This window comes from Macaca nemestrina, chromosome 7, assembly GCF_043159975.1.
Source record: "Macaca nemestrina isolate mMacNem1 chromosome 7, mMacNem.hap1, whole genome shotgun sequence".
NCBI classification, from domain to species: domain Eukaryota; kingdom Metazoa; phylum Chordata; class Mammalia; order Primates; family Cercopithecidae; genus Macaca; species Macaca nemestrina.
The window spans coordinates 102011798-102027329 of NC_092131.1; the positions used below are offsets into that span (position 1 = coordinate 102011798).

Consider the following 15532-nt stretch of genomic DNA (forward strand, 5'->3'; position numbering starts at 1 on the left):
CCTCCAAGGTTCCACACAGTGTCCTCACGGATCCCTTGGGCTGCTGGGGACCCCTCCATCTGGTATTTCTGGGAGGACAGTTTCTAGAGAAGAGCAAGGCGTCTCTCTGCCCAGCCGCCTCTAGCGTTCCCAGGCCAGCAGGCCGGGGCAGCAGTGGCCCAGCTCCTGCCTGCCGCCTCTCCCTCCCACTCTGCCTCTCATACCTGTGTGACCTCAGGCCCTTATGCCACCACCCTGAGCCTAGCTCCTCCAAACTATTCTATAAAGGTGTGAGCCAGCCGGGGGAGGGAGAAGTGGGTGGGGAGAACAGGGGGCCTCACTGTTGCTGGTGGGCGGGGCGTCTTGCTCATCTGAGGACAGTGGCTCTCCAGGGCCTAGGAGGTGAGTGGTCCTCACCAGGCCAAGGACTCTGGTTGAAACCATCATCTGGGCTCTGCTGGGGTTTGGACTCGGTGGGAATGATGGGTTATATACCACAGCAACGTGAGAGTCTGGAGACAATATCACTGTTTATTTGGGTGACACATCTGCCTGCCTGAGGCTCTGACAAGAGGCTTAGTGGTTGAAGGTCCCCCAGATTATACTTTTCCCCTTGCTGGCTCTGCAGAGGCCCCAGACTCCGAGTGCAGGCCTGTGGAGCTCTGGCTCTGTCACATTTCTCTTGGCCTCAGCATCCTGGGAACGGCTGCCTAGTGGCTGACACCTCCTTTTCAGAGAGCCAGGGCGGTGGCAGCCTCACTTCTTGAAGCTCTGTCTCTGGAGCAACAAGGAGTACCTCTGAAGCCGGGCCCAGGGCTCCTGCTCCTTCTCTGGGGCCTGCTCTTTCTCTGGGTTCTTCTCCAGCTTCTGATAGCTGAGGACCACACAACTGTGATGAGAGGAATCTCCCCTCACTTCCCCAGCTCCCGAGCCCCCAGGGCAGAGCTCCACTACCCTCTGCTCCTCTGAGAAACTCTAAGAGGACACTCCTGCATCACCTCTGTGTCCTCAGGACTCGGCCTGGTACACAGCAGGTGCTCAGAAAGCCTTTCCTGGAGGAATGAGGGTCTAGCATTCTAACCTGTGAGGTGCATGTGGGTAGACAGGATGGCGAACTGAGGAACTAAAAGGCTATTTGCAGACAAGCTGTGGGATTACACACAACGGAACATTCAGACTGAAAAGGAAGACGTTCTGACACGTGCTCCACCATGGATGACTCTTGAGGACATTACGTTGAGTGAAATACGCCAGTCACAAAAAGACACTTTTTGTGATGCTTAGCAGGGTGGAGGGGGCTGTTGGTGGGGTTGTGGTGGGGAAGGGGGTGCAGCTGAATGACGTTAAAATGCTTAGGCAAACAGGAAGAGGAGTACTCTGGGGGGGAAAGACAATGACCATAGCTTTGATTTGTTTTGAGGCTCTGCATGTGGGACATCTATGTGGAGATAAGATTTTAATTAATTAATTTAATTAATGTATTTATTTATAGATGTAGATGTAGAGATGGGGTCTCACTGTGTTGCTCAGGCTAATCTTGAACTCCTGGCCTCAAGTGATCCTCCACCTCAGTCTCCCAAACTGCTGGGATTACAGGCGTGAGCCACAGCACCTGGCTGGTAATGTTCAACTTTTTACAAAGATAGTGAATGCTATCTTAAAAATGTATTGGAGGTCAGGCGCGGTGGCTCACGCCTGTAATCCCAGCACTTTGGGAGGCCAAGGCGGGTGGATCACAAGGTCAAGAGATCGAGACCATCCTGGCCAACATGGTGAAACCCCGTCTCTACTAAAAAATACAAAAATTAGCTGGGCATGGTGGCATGTGCCTGTAGTCCCAGCTGCTCAGGAGGCTGAGGCAGGAGAATTGCGTGAACCTGGGAGGCAGAGGTTGCAGTGAGCCGAGATTGTGCCACTGCACTCCAGCCTGGCAACAGAGTGAGACTCCATCTCAAAAAAAAAAAAAAAAGAAAAAGAAAAAGTATTGGAGATAGGTTTTATATTTAGATTTATATAACTGGTTATATGAATATATTTAACACTGGAGAAATTCCTTCACTGTCTCAGAACCAAGCAAGATGCACCGTATTTTGTGTTCATTTGCCTCTTAAAGGAAAGGGCTGAAGATAAAGTAGCAATGTGTACTTTGTATTTTTGACCTTAACTCTGCCAATCTAAGTAGAATTCCCTGTATCTAAAATGGTTTCTTTTAGGCTGAGAATGGTGGCTCACATCGATAGTCCCAGAACTTTGTAAGGCCAAGGTGGGAGGGTCACTTGAGCCTAGGAGTTCAAGACCAGCCTGGACAACATAGGGAGACCCTGTTTCTACAAATAATAAAAAAATTAGCTGGGTGTGGTGGCGCATGCCTTTGGTCCCAGTTGCTCCTGAGGCAGGAGGATTGCCTGAGCCCAGGAAGTCAAGGCTGCAATGAGCTGTGATTGGACCACTGCACTCCAGCCTGGATGACCCTGTCTCAAAAAATAGATAAAACAAAAATAAAATAAATCCCTTTTACTTATTGAAAGAGAATAGAATATTTGACATTTTTTTTTTTTTTTTTTTTTGAGACAGAGTATCGTTTTGTTGCCCAGGCTGGAGTGCAATGGCACGATCTTGGCTTACTGCAACCTCTACCTACCTAGTTCAAGCAGTTCTCCTACCTCAGCCTCCTGAGTAGTTGGGATTATAGGTGCCTGCCACCACGCCCGGTTAATTTTTATACTTTTGGTAGGGACGGGGTTTCACCATTTTGGCCAGGCTGGTCTCGAACGCCTGACCTCAGGTGATCTGCCCGCCTTAGCCTCCCAAAGTGCTGGGATTACAGGAGTGAGCCACCGCGCCCGGCCAATTTAACACTTTTAAAAAAAGTAATTTATACATTTGCTGCTTTTAAATAAAATCAGGCCAGGCATGGTGGCTCACGTCTGTAATCCCACCATTTTGGGAGGCTGAGGCAGGCAGATAACCTGAGGTCAAGAGTTCAAGATCAGCCTGGCCAGCATGGTGAAACCCCATCTCTACTAAAAATAAAAAGATTAGCCGGGTGTGGTAGCGCATGCCTGTAATCCCAGCTACTCGGGAGACTGAGGCAGGAGAATCGCTTGAACCCAGGAGGCAGAGGTTGCAGTGAGCCCAGATTGCGCCACTGCACTCCAGCCTGGGCGCCAAGAGCGAAACTCCGTCTCAAAAAAACAAAAAACAAAAAAACCCTCCCTGTGAAGAATAGCTGAACATTCTTAGAGAGGGCCAATGTCAACCGTCACCTTCTTCATTGTCTCTCTCTCTCCCTAGAGACTCATGAGACCATATTCGTCTCCTGACGAATAGGCACATTTCCCTCCAGGAGGTATCCAGAGCCTCCCATCGACCCAAACTACAACGCAGGAAGGACTTGAACGCCCCTGTTAAGTGCAGGTATGAGCTGGGAAGCAGAGAGGAGCTATGGTGCCACCTAATGGTGATGTTTAGAATTTTCCCAGGCATGAACTTGGATTAGCAGGGAGCCATCATCATGGTCATACCTACCATTTACTGAGCAACCACTCTGTGCCTGGTACTTTCCGTGTATCATCCCATTAATACCTCAAGCCCAAAAAATCAGCCATCATTAAAATGGTCAGAACACAGCCTGGCATCTCACAGGTGCACAATATGTGTTTTTTGACTGAATGAGGAAACAGCCTCTGACAGGCTAAGTAACTCGCCCAAGGGCTCGTTGTAAGTGGTAGTGTCAGAATCAAACTCAGGTCTGTTTGGCTCCAGACCTGCATATCTTAACCATTCTACTTCAATCCTCCCTGAGTAAAGAGTCTACATAGAGAAAGGGGGAAACAGTCGTGAAGGGACATTATGGTGATTGGAGAGATCACAGAATCTCAGAGGTCACATTACATACATAGGGACATCGAGGCCCTGGAAGGAAAGGAGCCTGCCAGAGCCACCTAATTCTGTAATGGCAGGCCCGGGATGAGGATCCAGGGCTCCAGTGATGACCCCAATCCACCCAAATGTGTGGTCAGATCACAAAAGGAATCATCAACAAGGATTTGCAAATCCCCAGAAATTTGTTGTGAGAAGGATTAGAAGATACATCTATTTCTCCAGAACAGCCTGAGTACTGTGCCTTATGCTTTGATAGCAGAAAGGAGGGCAAGAAAATGGTGCTTGCAGGATTAGGGAGAGTGGGAAGAGGAAGGGGAAGAGGAGAAACACATGCATCACGGTTTATCTGAATGATGGGTAAAAGAAAGGGGGCTTAGATCATGGGTTGGCAGACATTTTTTGTAAAGGCCCACAATGTAAATAATTTAGACGTTATAGGTCACACTGTCTCCTCTACAGCCTTCACTCCTGCTGTAGCACACAGTAGCCATAGATAATACATAAACAAGTGAGTATGGCTGTGTTCAAATAAAACCTTATTTACAAAACCAGGCAGTGGACTGGATATGGCCCATATAGTTTGCCAACCCCATCTTAATGATTGTGTCTAATAACCCAAACATACTTTGTTCCTTTTTTTTTTTTTTTTTTTTTTTTTGAGGCAGGGTCTGACTGTCACCTGGGCTGGAATGCAAAGGCACGATCTTGGCTCACTGCAACCTCCGCCTCCCAGGTTCAAGCGCTCAACCTCCAGAGTAGCCGGGACAAAAGGCATATGCTACCACGCCCAGCTAATTTTGTGTGTTTTTTGTAGAGATGGGGTTTTGCCACGTTGGCCAGGCTGGTCTCGAACTCCTGAGCTCAAGCAATCTGCCCACCTCAGCCTCCCAAAGTGCTGGGATTACAAGTGTGAGCCACTGTGCCTGGCCTAAACATACTTTTAAGAGGGACTTGAGAAAGTTAAAAAGATGGTCTTGACAGGAAGAAAACACCAGCTGGAAGCCCTTCTTTTCTCCCAGCCTGAATTAATGACTCCTTTTCTACCAATCCACATGAGAGGTGGAGTGCAGCTCATGCACTATCATGGGGTAGAACCCTTCACTTAGGGGAAATTTCTTTTTTTGAGACAGAGTCTTGATCTGTCGCCTAGGCTGGAGTGCAGTGGTGCGATCTTGGCTCACTGCAACCTCTGCCTGCCAGGTTCAAGCAATTTTCCTGCCTCTGCCTCCCGAGTAGCTGGGATTACAGGCGTGTGCCACCATGCCTGGCTAATTTTTGTATTTTTGATAGAGACAGGGTTTCGCCATGTTGACCAGGCTGGTCTTGAACTCCTGACCTCAGGTGATCCGCCTGCCTCAGCCTCCCAAAGTGCTGGGATTAAAGGCGTCAGCCACCGTGCCCGGCCAGCGGAAATTTCAATGCTGAAAGGATTTACCATAAAACAAACTCCACTATCCCTCAATCCAGATACAACCTCAGATGCGGGAGGGGGTGAAGACACAGCTCTTTACCTCTTCTGGAGGAAACGCTCACATCTTTTCTCCAATGGTAGTGCTTGCAGGAAGGCCATGTTATCCAAGTCCCTTTGAGGAATGGTGCAATTTTTTGAGATATTTTCCAGGAGTGGGCAGGCCTCAAAATTAAAATAGAAAACAGAATATTGGATTCCAGCATCGTCGGTGGACTCAGTTTCATGTGAATAGTCTCCTGTGACAAGACAAGAACACCATGTTCTGTGAAGCAATCGCTTTCTCAGTGGGCTCTGTGGTCCAGGTGAGCATGTGGGGGCTGCTCTCTGCTTATAAAGGCTGGGTCATCTGGGTTGAGCTGTGACTTCAGAGAGAAGACCCTGGCATTTTATCGAAGTGTGCTGTGAGGACTGAGCTGAGGTTCACTTTGGCCTATGATGGAGGGGGCATAGAGTGGGAAGGAGATCGGAGGAGCTCTCTCTGTGAGAGAACTAAGTCAGGGAAATGGTCAGTGGGCATCAGCCCTGGTCCCTTTCTGTACCTCGGAGCAGGAAACATGGATGGTCTGGAGACACGGCAAACATTGGCTTCCAGGGGACCTCCAGAGGAAAGGCTCCCGGGGGGGCAAAGGCACAGATGATTTCACGCTTGGCCACGTCCATAAGGCACACAGAGCCATTCTTGGAAAAGATGAGCACCTGGGAAGCAAATAGATGGTGAGTAGGGACTTCTACTGGACACCGTCCCTCACAGGAAGGTCGAGTGTAGAGGTCACCCCAGTAAGGAATGAGAGAAGCAGCTGGACATAAAACCTCTTGGGCCCCAGCCTCTGGATCCATCCAGGGTTGCTGGGGACCTGCACACACATGTATGCTGACTCCTCCGCAGTCCCCCTCAGCCAACAGGCCCTCCTCCACATGCTGTCTGCTCCAGGGCGATGCATTTCTCCACCTTTTCCCCAACCTCTCTTCCAAGCTCTCTGCATCTCTGCTGAAGAGCTCACTCTCCATGTGGCCAAGATTCAGTTTCTTACCTGTGCTCCCAATGCCTTTCCTTCCCACTGCCTCAGGGACCTTGCTCAATCTTACAGCCCCTCCTGGCCTGAGATCCGAGCTGGGGACTCTCTCCTGCCTGGGCTCTTTCCTCTCTGTAGTGAACATACTAAACTCTCCCCATCCTTAGAAAGCCCACTTTGACCCGACATCCTCCTCCAGCTGCCACACTACTTTCCCCTCCCCAACACAAGAGGGTCTCTCCACACCCTGTCCACTTCCCGACCTCCTGCTTCTGTCTCCAGCCTCAGCCACTTGTCTCCACCATGCTCTTGGTTTTTCTGCAGCACAGGACACTGCTCTCACCTTCTTCAGACTCTCCTCTCTGCTTGCAGGACTGTCCCCATGCAGTTTTCCCTGGGGCCCCTCTCGGTCACTTTGTGAACTGATTTTCCAGGTCCTGTAAGTGATGGTAGTGCCCATGGGAACCTCTTCTCTATTCACTCCCTCTCTTTAACTAGGGGAACCTGCTGTACCCCCACTTCAACCACCACTCACTAACTGTACCTGGCTGGTGAGCATAGAATCTACATTTTCAGCCCTGGGCTCTCTGGAAGCCTCCCCTGGGGGTCCTATAGGCCCCTCACCCTCTGCAGGGCCACATCAGGAATCACAGACTTTCTCTCCAGGCCTGCAGTGGGCCCTGTAAGGACTGGGGAGTCAGCTCTGCAAGTGAGGATCAACCGTGCACGCTTCCCTCTCCTTTGGCAACAGCCACAGGTAGCCCAGAATGTGGAGTCCATCTCTGAACTGAGATCTCTCAACTTTCCATCCCTGCTCTAAACATGCTGTTCCCATTCTCTGATCTCTCTGTTTTGAGCGCCATCCCACACGGGGACATATCTGTATTGTTCTGCCCAGTGTACAGGACCTTCCACGGTCTGGCCCACCTGTCTTCCCACCCCAGCCTCTTCCCTCTCCACATTCCACAGCAATCTCATGTGGCAGGTGCTGGAACTTCCTGCAGTGCCCGGGACACACATAGTGCTCTCTTGCCTCCATGGTGTTGCCTTCTCAACTCCTCTGGCTCAGCTCAGCTGTCACCTCCTCCAGAAAACACACTGTCCTGCCCTGCTGCCAACTTCTGCAGGTTGAGTTAGGTGACCCCTCTCTCTATTCCATGCATCCATTAAAAAATTCCTATTACAGCCTTTCTCATGTTCTAGGGCAGCTGTCTGGTGACTTCTCTGTCTTCCCAAATGAGCTGTGTGCTCCATGAAGGCAGGTTCTTTCTCTATTTGTAAGCCCGAAAGCTAGTCCAGTGCCTAACACGTAACAGGCCTTCAATAAGCATTTTCGAAAGGATAGATAGACACATTCACACATTCAAATGAGAGGCATGGGGCATTCACAGAGAGGCATGGGGAACCTACCATGCCAGGTAAGGCTGGGACTGGGGCCACTGCACAGATGGTTTTATCCAGGTGCTTTACAGGCCTATAGGACAGAAAACACACAGGCATTCTCCTACTTTAAGAGTTTAAAAGTTTTGATATCCTCTTCTAGGCATGTATCCTGGGGAAATTCAGATAAATCAAGAAATATGTGAGGAGGCTGTTATAGTCCAAAAAATTAGGAACAATCCAAATATCTATTAGGATGCTTAAGTCATTGTGGTATATTATACAATGAAATATAATACAGTAATGAAAATAAAAGAACTGGAGCTACATGCATCAACATGTATGGCTCTTGTGAACAATGTTGCAAAGCAAGATGCAGAATAAATACCATTGAAAAACAAGTTGGAGGCTGGGTGCAGTGGCTCACACCTGTAATCCAAGCACTCTGGGGGCCAAGCACTTTGAGCCCAGGAGCCTAAGACCAGCCTGGGCCACAGAGGGAAACCCTGTCTCAAACCAAACTGGAAGGAAGGAGGGAAGGAAGGAAGGAAGGAAGGAAGGAAGGAAGGAAGGAAGGAAGGAAGGAAGGAGGGAAGGAGGGAGGGAGGGAGGGAGGGAGGGAGGGAGGGAGGCAGGGAGGCAGGGAGGGAGGCAAGTTGGAAAATGTATAGAATATGGTTCCCTTTATAAGTTTCCTAAATATGCAAAGCTAAATAATGTACTGTCTAGAAATACAGTCATACAAATGTGGCTAATTCTTTTTCTTTTTTTAATAATTTTTTTTTTTCTTTTCACAGAGAAGGGATCTCACTATGTTACCCAGGCTGGTCTTGAACTCCTGAGCTTAAGTGGTCCTCCCACCTTGGCCTCCCAAAGTGCTGGGATTACAGGTGTGACCCACTGTGCCTGGCCTAAATGTGGTTAATTCTTAAAGGAGAACAAAGGAATGATGAATTTAGAAAAATGGTGTGGTAGATTGAAAAGCAATTGGTTGTATTTGGCAGTGACTCTCATCAAAAGATGGAGTCTGTTTTTCTACTGCTCGAATGTGGGCATGGACGTGGGATGTGCTTTGCCCCATGGGTCATTAGCAAATGTAACATGAGCAAAAGCTTGAAAAGCGTTTGTGTGCTAGGGTTGCCCTCTCCTGTTGCTGGGAGCCCTTAGACTACCATGTGAGGAGGCCTATACTAGTCTGCAGGAGAGACCATGAGGAAAACTGAGGTGCCCTGGCCAATAACCTGCCAACTGCCAGGTGTGTGAGTGAAGCCATCTTGGAAGAGCTGCAAGCTGCCTGAAGGCACATTTGAGAGCCCAGGTGAGACCAGTAGAAGAAATGGACTGAGTCCAGCCCAAATTGCTGACCTACAGACTCAAGGACTAAACAATGACTATTTTCTTAAACCATTAAGTTTTGGGGTGGTTTGTTATTTAGCATTAGGTAATTAATAAGGTGTTTGGGGTGGAACAAGAAGGACTGATGAGGGAGAGCCATACAGGGAGCCCAAATGGAACTGGAGATTATCGATTTCCAACGGCTACAGGGGAGTTGATCTCACTACTCTTTATTACACACACACACGTACACACATGCGTGCGCACACACACACATTATACAGTTTCATTTGCATGCATTAAATATTTTAAAATGTTTAAAAGAGAGAGAGAGATCCCTGGGGAAACTGATGGAAGGTTACTGTGGGAGAAATGAGCCTCTTCTTGGTGTATGGGATAGGAAGGATGTTGTCTTAATCCATTTTCTGTTGCTTGTAACAGAATACCTAAAACTGGATAATGTATAAAGAAAAGGAATTTATTTCTTACAGTTCTGGAGGCTGAGAAGTCCAAGGTCAAGGATCCACAGCTGGTGAGAGCCTTCTTACTGGTGGGGACTCTCTAAAGAGTCCCGAGATGGCACAGGGTGTGACATGGCGAGGGAGTTGAGTGTGCTCATGTTCTAGCTCAGGTATCTCTTCCTTTTCTTATAAAGCCACCATTTCTACTCCCATGATACCCATTAATCCATTCACCTATGAATCCACTGATGCATGAGTGGGTTAACCCGTTCATATGGGAAGAGCCTTCATGATCCAATAAGCTCCTAAAGGCCCCGCCTCACGGTACTGCCACAATGGGGATTAAGTTTTAACATGAGTTTTGGAGGGGATAGTCAAACCATAGCAGATGTGCCATCATACAATTTTGTTAGAAAAAATTGTAATATATATATGACATTGGCGATCTTCAGAAACTCACCAGGAGAGTGATGACTATACAAAAGGTAGACTGTAGTCAGAGAGGCTGTCAGATTTTACTATTAAATAGCAATTAAAATAATCTGTCTGGCTGATTATTTACCCCATGCAGCCCTCAAGCTACTGACCTCTCAACAAGCACACTGATGGTGGGTCCTTGGGTCCCACTAGCCTCCAACAGATGGAGGGAGGCATCTGTGCACAGCACCACACATTTCATTTGGGATTTCACTGGACCTTCAGGATACATATTCTGTCCTTTGTGGACCAAGAAATATTTTAGGAAGTGAATGCTTTGGCAGAAACATCCCTGAGGAAGAGCAGCGATCCCAAGAGGGAATCCTGGAGAAAGTAATCACACAAGCCGGTCAGAAAAGGGGATAGGGGAGGGGGCCATGGGCACAGGGGCTGTGACCAGCAAGTGTGTGAGGGACTTGTAGGATGTGAAGGCAAAATCAAGCAATGAGCACCCTGTGAGAGCAAACCAGTAAACCCAGTGCCCAATGGGAGAGAAAAGCCCCCTGCAGGGGAATGCTGCTGTGTCTGGAGAAGAATTGGGGAGGGGGAGAAGCAAGAACATGGAGGAGGGCAGGGTCAACTCTGGAGTGGAAGGAAGCTACAACCCAGCCAGGGACTGAGGCACAGCTGACCATGGGATGCAAAGGCATATGGGCAGGGGGAGGCATAGCTGTTTCAGAAGGCTGTGTGTGTGTGTGTGTGTGTGTGTGTGTGTGTGTGTGTAGCCAAACAAGAACTTAATATCCAGAAAAAAATGAAAACAAGCTATTTTGGTCAAGGGCTTATGAAATCATCATCATTCTTCTTTCCTTGTAATATCTTTTGCTTCTATAATAATGCTGTTGGTTCAATAATAAAATAAAGGAGGGTCTTTAGTGGTGTTTATCTTGGCAGTGTGTGGGGAAAATATCCTCCGAAGTTGAAATAACCACTGCATTCTTCAGAAAGTGATAGCCAAGTGAGGAAGGCAATTTGCTAGCTTGACAGATGCCTCCCTGAGAACAGTCAGCAACCCGGTCTGATCACAAGCTGCTCAATAAACAGGGTACTATCTCTAATGCTCTGCACCTGCCAGGAGGGCTGCCCAGTGAAGGTGGCCCACCTCCACTCTCTAGGAAAATACATCTCCAACTGCAAAATGGCAAACCACTGAGTTATTAATGGCCTTTTACAAAGTCTGGTTAGAGGGAGCTGCTTCCCTAGAGGCTGAAGAATTTAGGGAGCAGTATCATTGATTTCTGTATCTGCAAAGCTGGACCCAGGACCCTAGAACTCCACCACAGTGCCACCCATCCAGAATAGCTTCTGGTCTCGCTTTGATTGCTTTATAGGTCTCTTAACTCCAATACAATAGAGTTCCTGCTGACTGGGAATGGGAGGGAATAGCAGGGAAGAAGACTCACTTATTTAGAGCTTGGGGGCTGGGGCAAGGAGAAGGGCTGAGGTCACCATGATCACCTGTACTGTGCCAGACATAATTCTTCACTGGAGTGTAAGAATGAAGGCAATGGTCATATTTCAGAGCCTAGTACAGTGCCAGGCTCAGAGAAGTCACTCAATAAACACATTGGCAGTGGGAAGCGTTAGCACATATTATGTCCAATAAATGTTTGTTGAATAAATGAATGAGAGGAGAGCAGGACCAGTTCTCCAAGGTGACTTTAAGAACACAGAGGTAACAGAAGGCCCCAGGGCCTGTGGGAATTCTAGAGCTCCCAGACTCATTGCCCAGAGTATCAGGTAGAAAGGCAGGGAGGGCTCACCTTTGGCCAGGTCCCACAGCGTGAGCACACCATCCTCGCAGGCCAGCAGCAGGTAGGAGGAGGAGCAGCTGAGCTGAGAGACTGCAATGGGCGCAGCACAGGGCCACACACCCTCAGGGTCTAGGGGGAAGGACAATACTCAACCAGTTCCCCCCAGACTCTGCACCTACCCATCACTTCTACCTGGACAACCTGTGACTCAGACTGGTCTCCCTGTTCAGGGAATGGGAACCAGGAACACCTGTTTGGACTCACCATCTTCCTTCTCTTTATGAAGTGTTATTCTCCTTGCCTAGGATGATAAGATAATGTCACACTGTTATTCCTCTACAGCTAATGTTTAATGAATATGTCCTAGGTGCGAGATACTGTGTTAGGCACTTTCCACACATAATTTCATTGCATTCTCACAAGGGTTCTATGAAGTAGGTCCTATTAGTATCTTCTTTTTAAAGATGAGGAGACCGAGGCAGAGAAGTGACTTGCTCAAGGCCATACAGTCAGTATAGAAGGAGATTAGAAGCCAGGTTGCCTGGGAAAGGGATGGAAGAAAAGAAACTCCTCCTTTGTGAATTTTTTAATGTTACTTTTGAAGTGTAATATAAGGTATAACAAGAGTAAAGTTCAAGGAATATTCACAAAGCAAACTTGCTCATGTAACTGCTTCCATTAATTTTTTTTTTTTTTTTTTTTTTTTTTTTGAGACGGGGCCTCACTCTGTCACCCTGGAGTGCAGTGGTGCGATCTTGGCTCACTGCAGCCTCAACCTCCTGGGCTCAAGTGATCCTTCTGGCCCAGCTTCCTGAGTAGCTGGGACTACAGGCTCATGCCGCCTTGCTTGGTTATTTTTTGTAGAAACAGGGTCTCGCTATGTTGCCCAGACTGGTTTCAAACTCCTGGGCTCAAGAGATCCACCAGCCTCTGCCTCCCAAAGTGCTGGGATTATAGGCATGAACCACCACGCCTGGTCACCTCCATAAATTTGTAAAACAACAACAACCTGTATTTCCTTAGTGCCTTTCAATTTCAAAGAGCTTTCACATAGAGAAACTCTCTGGATTTTGCTATTTTCAACAAACTCATGCACTAGGCAACAATGGTGTAATTAATTAGTTCTATGTTTTACATGAAAAGTTGGTTGGGGTGTGAAGCAACTGGCCTGAGGCTACATGGTTTGCAGACAGCTGGGCTAGGATTAGCACTGACCTTCTGATTCCAAGCCTACTCTCTCTCTCTCTCTTTATTTTATTTTATTTTTTTTTTGAGACAGTGTCACTCTGTCATCCAGGCTGGAGTGCAGTGGTACGATCTTGGCTCACTGCAACCCCTGCCTCCCGGGTTCATGTGATTCTCCTGCCTCAAACTCCTGAGTAGCTGAGACTACAGGCGCGTGCCACCATACCCGACTAATTTTTGTATTTTTAGTAGAGATGGGATTTCACCATGTTGGCCAGGCTGGTCTTGAACTCCTGACCTCAGGTGATCCACATGCCTCGGCCTCCCAAAGTGCTGGGATTACAGGCATGCACCACCACGCCCAGCCAAGCCTACTCTCTTTTTACCTTAGCTGCTTAAGGAGCCCTGTGGACCTGACTGTAGACTTTGTCCCTATTGACCTGTTGTCTTTAAGGAACATGACATTTCAGAGACAGATTCTTGGGGTCACACTATACCCACCAAGCCCCCTACTGCCTGCCTAGATCTGGTCCCTAAAGTGACACTTGATGTATGTCAGTCACATGCTCTCAGCTAAGCTGGAGAAGGACATGTCTGCAAGTCCTGAGCTTAGGTGACTCCCATCTCAGCAGTAGAGTACCAGCTTTATCCTTTAGAGTTCGGTTTAGTGAATACAGGAAGAAATTGTGACTTCTGGTCCAGTGTATACCAAGGACACAGGTCATTCCTGGGGGAAAAAAAAGAGAGAAAATGGGTGTTACATAATAAATAGGGGTGGCCTTTGGTTTGCACAGAAGGTGTTTGCGCAAGAGGAAGCTGGTTTGAAGTCTGAAGTAGTTTGTTTTAATGGGCAGCACCCAAGAGAAGAGTGAGCTTCCCAAGAGAGAGGGACTGGGCAGCCCCATGAGGGCTGTTCCTGGGGCCCGCTTGCCTTCTTGGATAGGGAGGACAGTCTCAACTCCCCCTTGGCTGCTTTCACATCTAGAAAATTCACACCCTCCGTGTTTTAAGTAACATCTTCTACAAGACAAATTCATACCCAGAAGTAGCCTGGTGGATGTGGGCTCATGCCTTCTCCTATGGCAACCACTCCCTGAAGGCAGTGCCAGCCTTTGTGATCAGGGAAGCTGTGCTCAAGGGCCACAGATGCAAACAGAAACTGGCAGGCTACAGCTGGCAACTGAACTCCCCTCTTCATTCCCTCCTACCATGCGAGGTTTGTTGGGGAACATCTCTGGGAGGGCTTGCTGAGGGGTTTCCCCAAGGTGACCCCTTGCTAGGACAACCACCCACTTCATGTTCAATTACCTGTGGGGCCCTTGACTTCCGTTGGCATTGCAAAGAGGCAGCTAGGAAGAAGGAAATAGAAGGTGGCTGTACTGGGAAAGAAAGAGACATGAGTCAGAGCCATGTAGACTCCCTGGCAAGGAGAGATGCTGGCAGAGTCTTGGTCCTAAAACCAGAATACATAGTTAGAATGGACCTTCCCAGGTGTACAAAGGCCATGAAGCAAATCACATTCTAGGTGCTGGTCCTGGTGGGATGTGCTGACCTTGGATGCTGGTGAGGGCAGGTTGGGTGGGGCTGGGAATCACTCCTAGGCCAGTGTGGTGTGCAAAGCTCTTGCCAGAGAGAGCTGTCTTTTGGAGAGCCACTTCTGTTTTGGGGAAGATCTCCTTAAAGAGCAGACTTAGGTGATCTACACAGATGTTCTCTTATCCCAGGGGCAATGCAGCCAGTGTTGTACTGATAAACTGGGTCTCTTAAATAAAAGAGGCCCCAATTTGTAGGATTTGCAGATTTTCATGGTGTAAATGCTCCCACAATGGACAACTAACGGTAGTTTAACAACTGGCTTGCAAAACCCTAATTATCTCACTATGCCATAGGAGCCAGCCCCAGCACACCACTGAATCTTGTCATGGTTTCAGACAGTAACAGGGAGCTATTGTCAGGGCAGCCTTAGGACTTTGCGTCCTGAAGTAAGAAAATTTAAGGTCCACTTGACAGCACGAGAGATTTCCCTTCCCGTGTGAGAACAAGAACATTCCTGAGATCCACAGTAGCTATGAAGAAACCTAATTCCTAAAACCAGCTTCCTCATCGATACTTCAAAGACTGGGGCTCTCCAACACAATTTGGAGCTAATGAGACCTAACTGCTCACCAAGATGGGAAAGTCATATATTATAATAATTATACACCTATGCTACATTACATTTAGAAAGACAGGAAGGAAATGGAGAAGAATTTTAGTAGTGGTGACTTTATTTGTCTTTTGGATCTTCTGTGTTATTTATTATTTATTTATATTTTTATTATTATTTTTTGAGATGGAGTCTCTCTGTCCAGGCTGGAGTGCAGCGGCGTGATCTCGGCTCACTGCAGCCTCCATCTCCTGGGTTCCAGTGATTCTCTGCCTCAGCCTCCTGAGTAGCTGGAATTACAGGTGCCCGCCACCATGCCCTGCTAGTTTTTATATTTTTAGTAGAGACAGTTTCACCATGTTGACCAGGCTGGTCTCAAACACCTGGCCTTAGGTAATACGTCTGCCTGAGACTCTCAAAGTTCTGGGATTACAGGCCTGAGCCAC

General features: G+C 48.1%; 1 protein-coding gene across 7 annotated transcripts in view; it reads right to left on the reverse strand.

Annotated features, from left to right (window-relative positions):
- Window positions 1–276: 276 nt before the first annotated feature.
- The window catches only part of LOC105488323 (WD repeat domain 93), a 52053-nt gene continuing 36797 nt past the window's right edge, over window positions 277–15532 (reverse strand). For 2 of the 7 annotated variants that reach the window (XM_071100684.1, XM_071100685.1), the window contains exons 10-17: window positions 14249–14319; window positions 13581–13667; window positions 11765–11884; window positions 10112–10325; window positions 7759–7822; window positions 5875–6031; window positions 5376–5571; window positions 280–868 (exon numbers count right to left, since the gene is read on the reverse strand). In XM_071100684.1, coding sequence (XP_070956785.1) covers window positions 736–868; window positions 5376–5571; window positions 5875–6031; window positions 7759–7822; window positions 10112–10325; window positions 11765–11884; window positions 13581–13667; window positions 14249–14319 — 1042 coding nt within the window. In that variant the 3' untranslated portion in view covers window positions 280–735. Of the gene's footprint in view, window positions 869–5375; window positions 5572–5874; window positions 6032–7758; window positions 7823–10111; window positions 10326–11764; window positions 11885–13580; window positions 13668–14248; window positions 14320–15532 lie in introns of all 7 variants that reach the window. The other 5 variants (XR_011626158.1, XM_071100686.1, XM_024794904.2 and 2 more) reach the window with 5 other exon arrangements.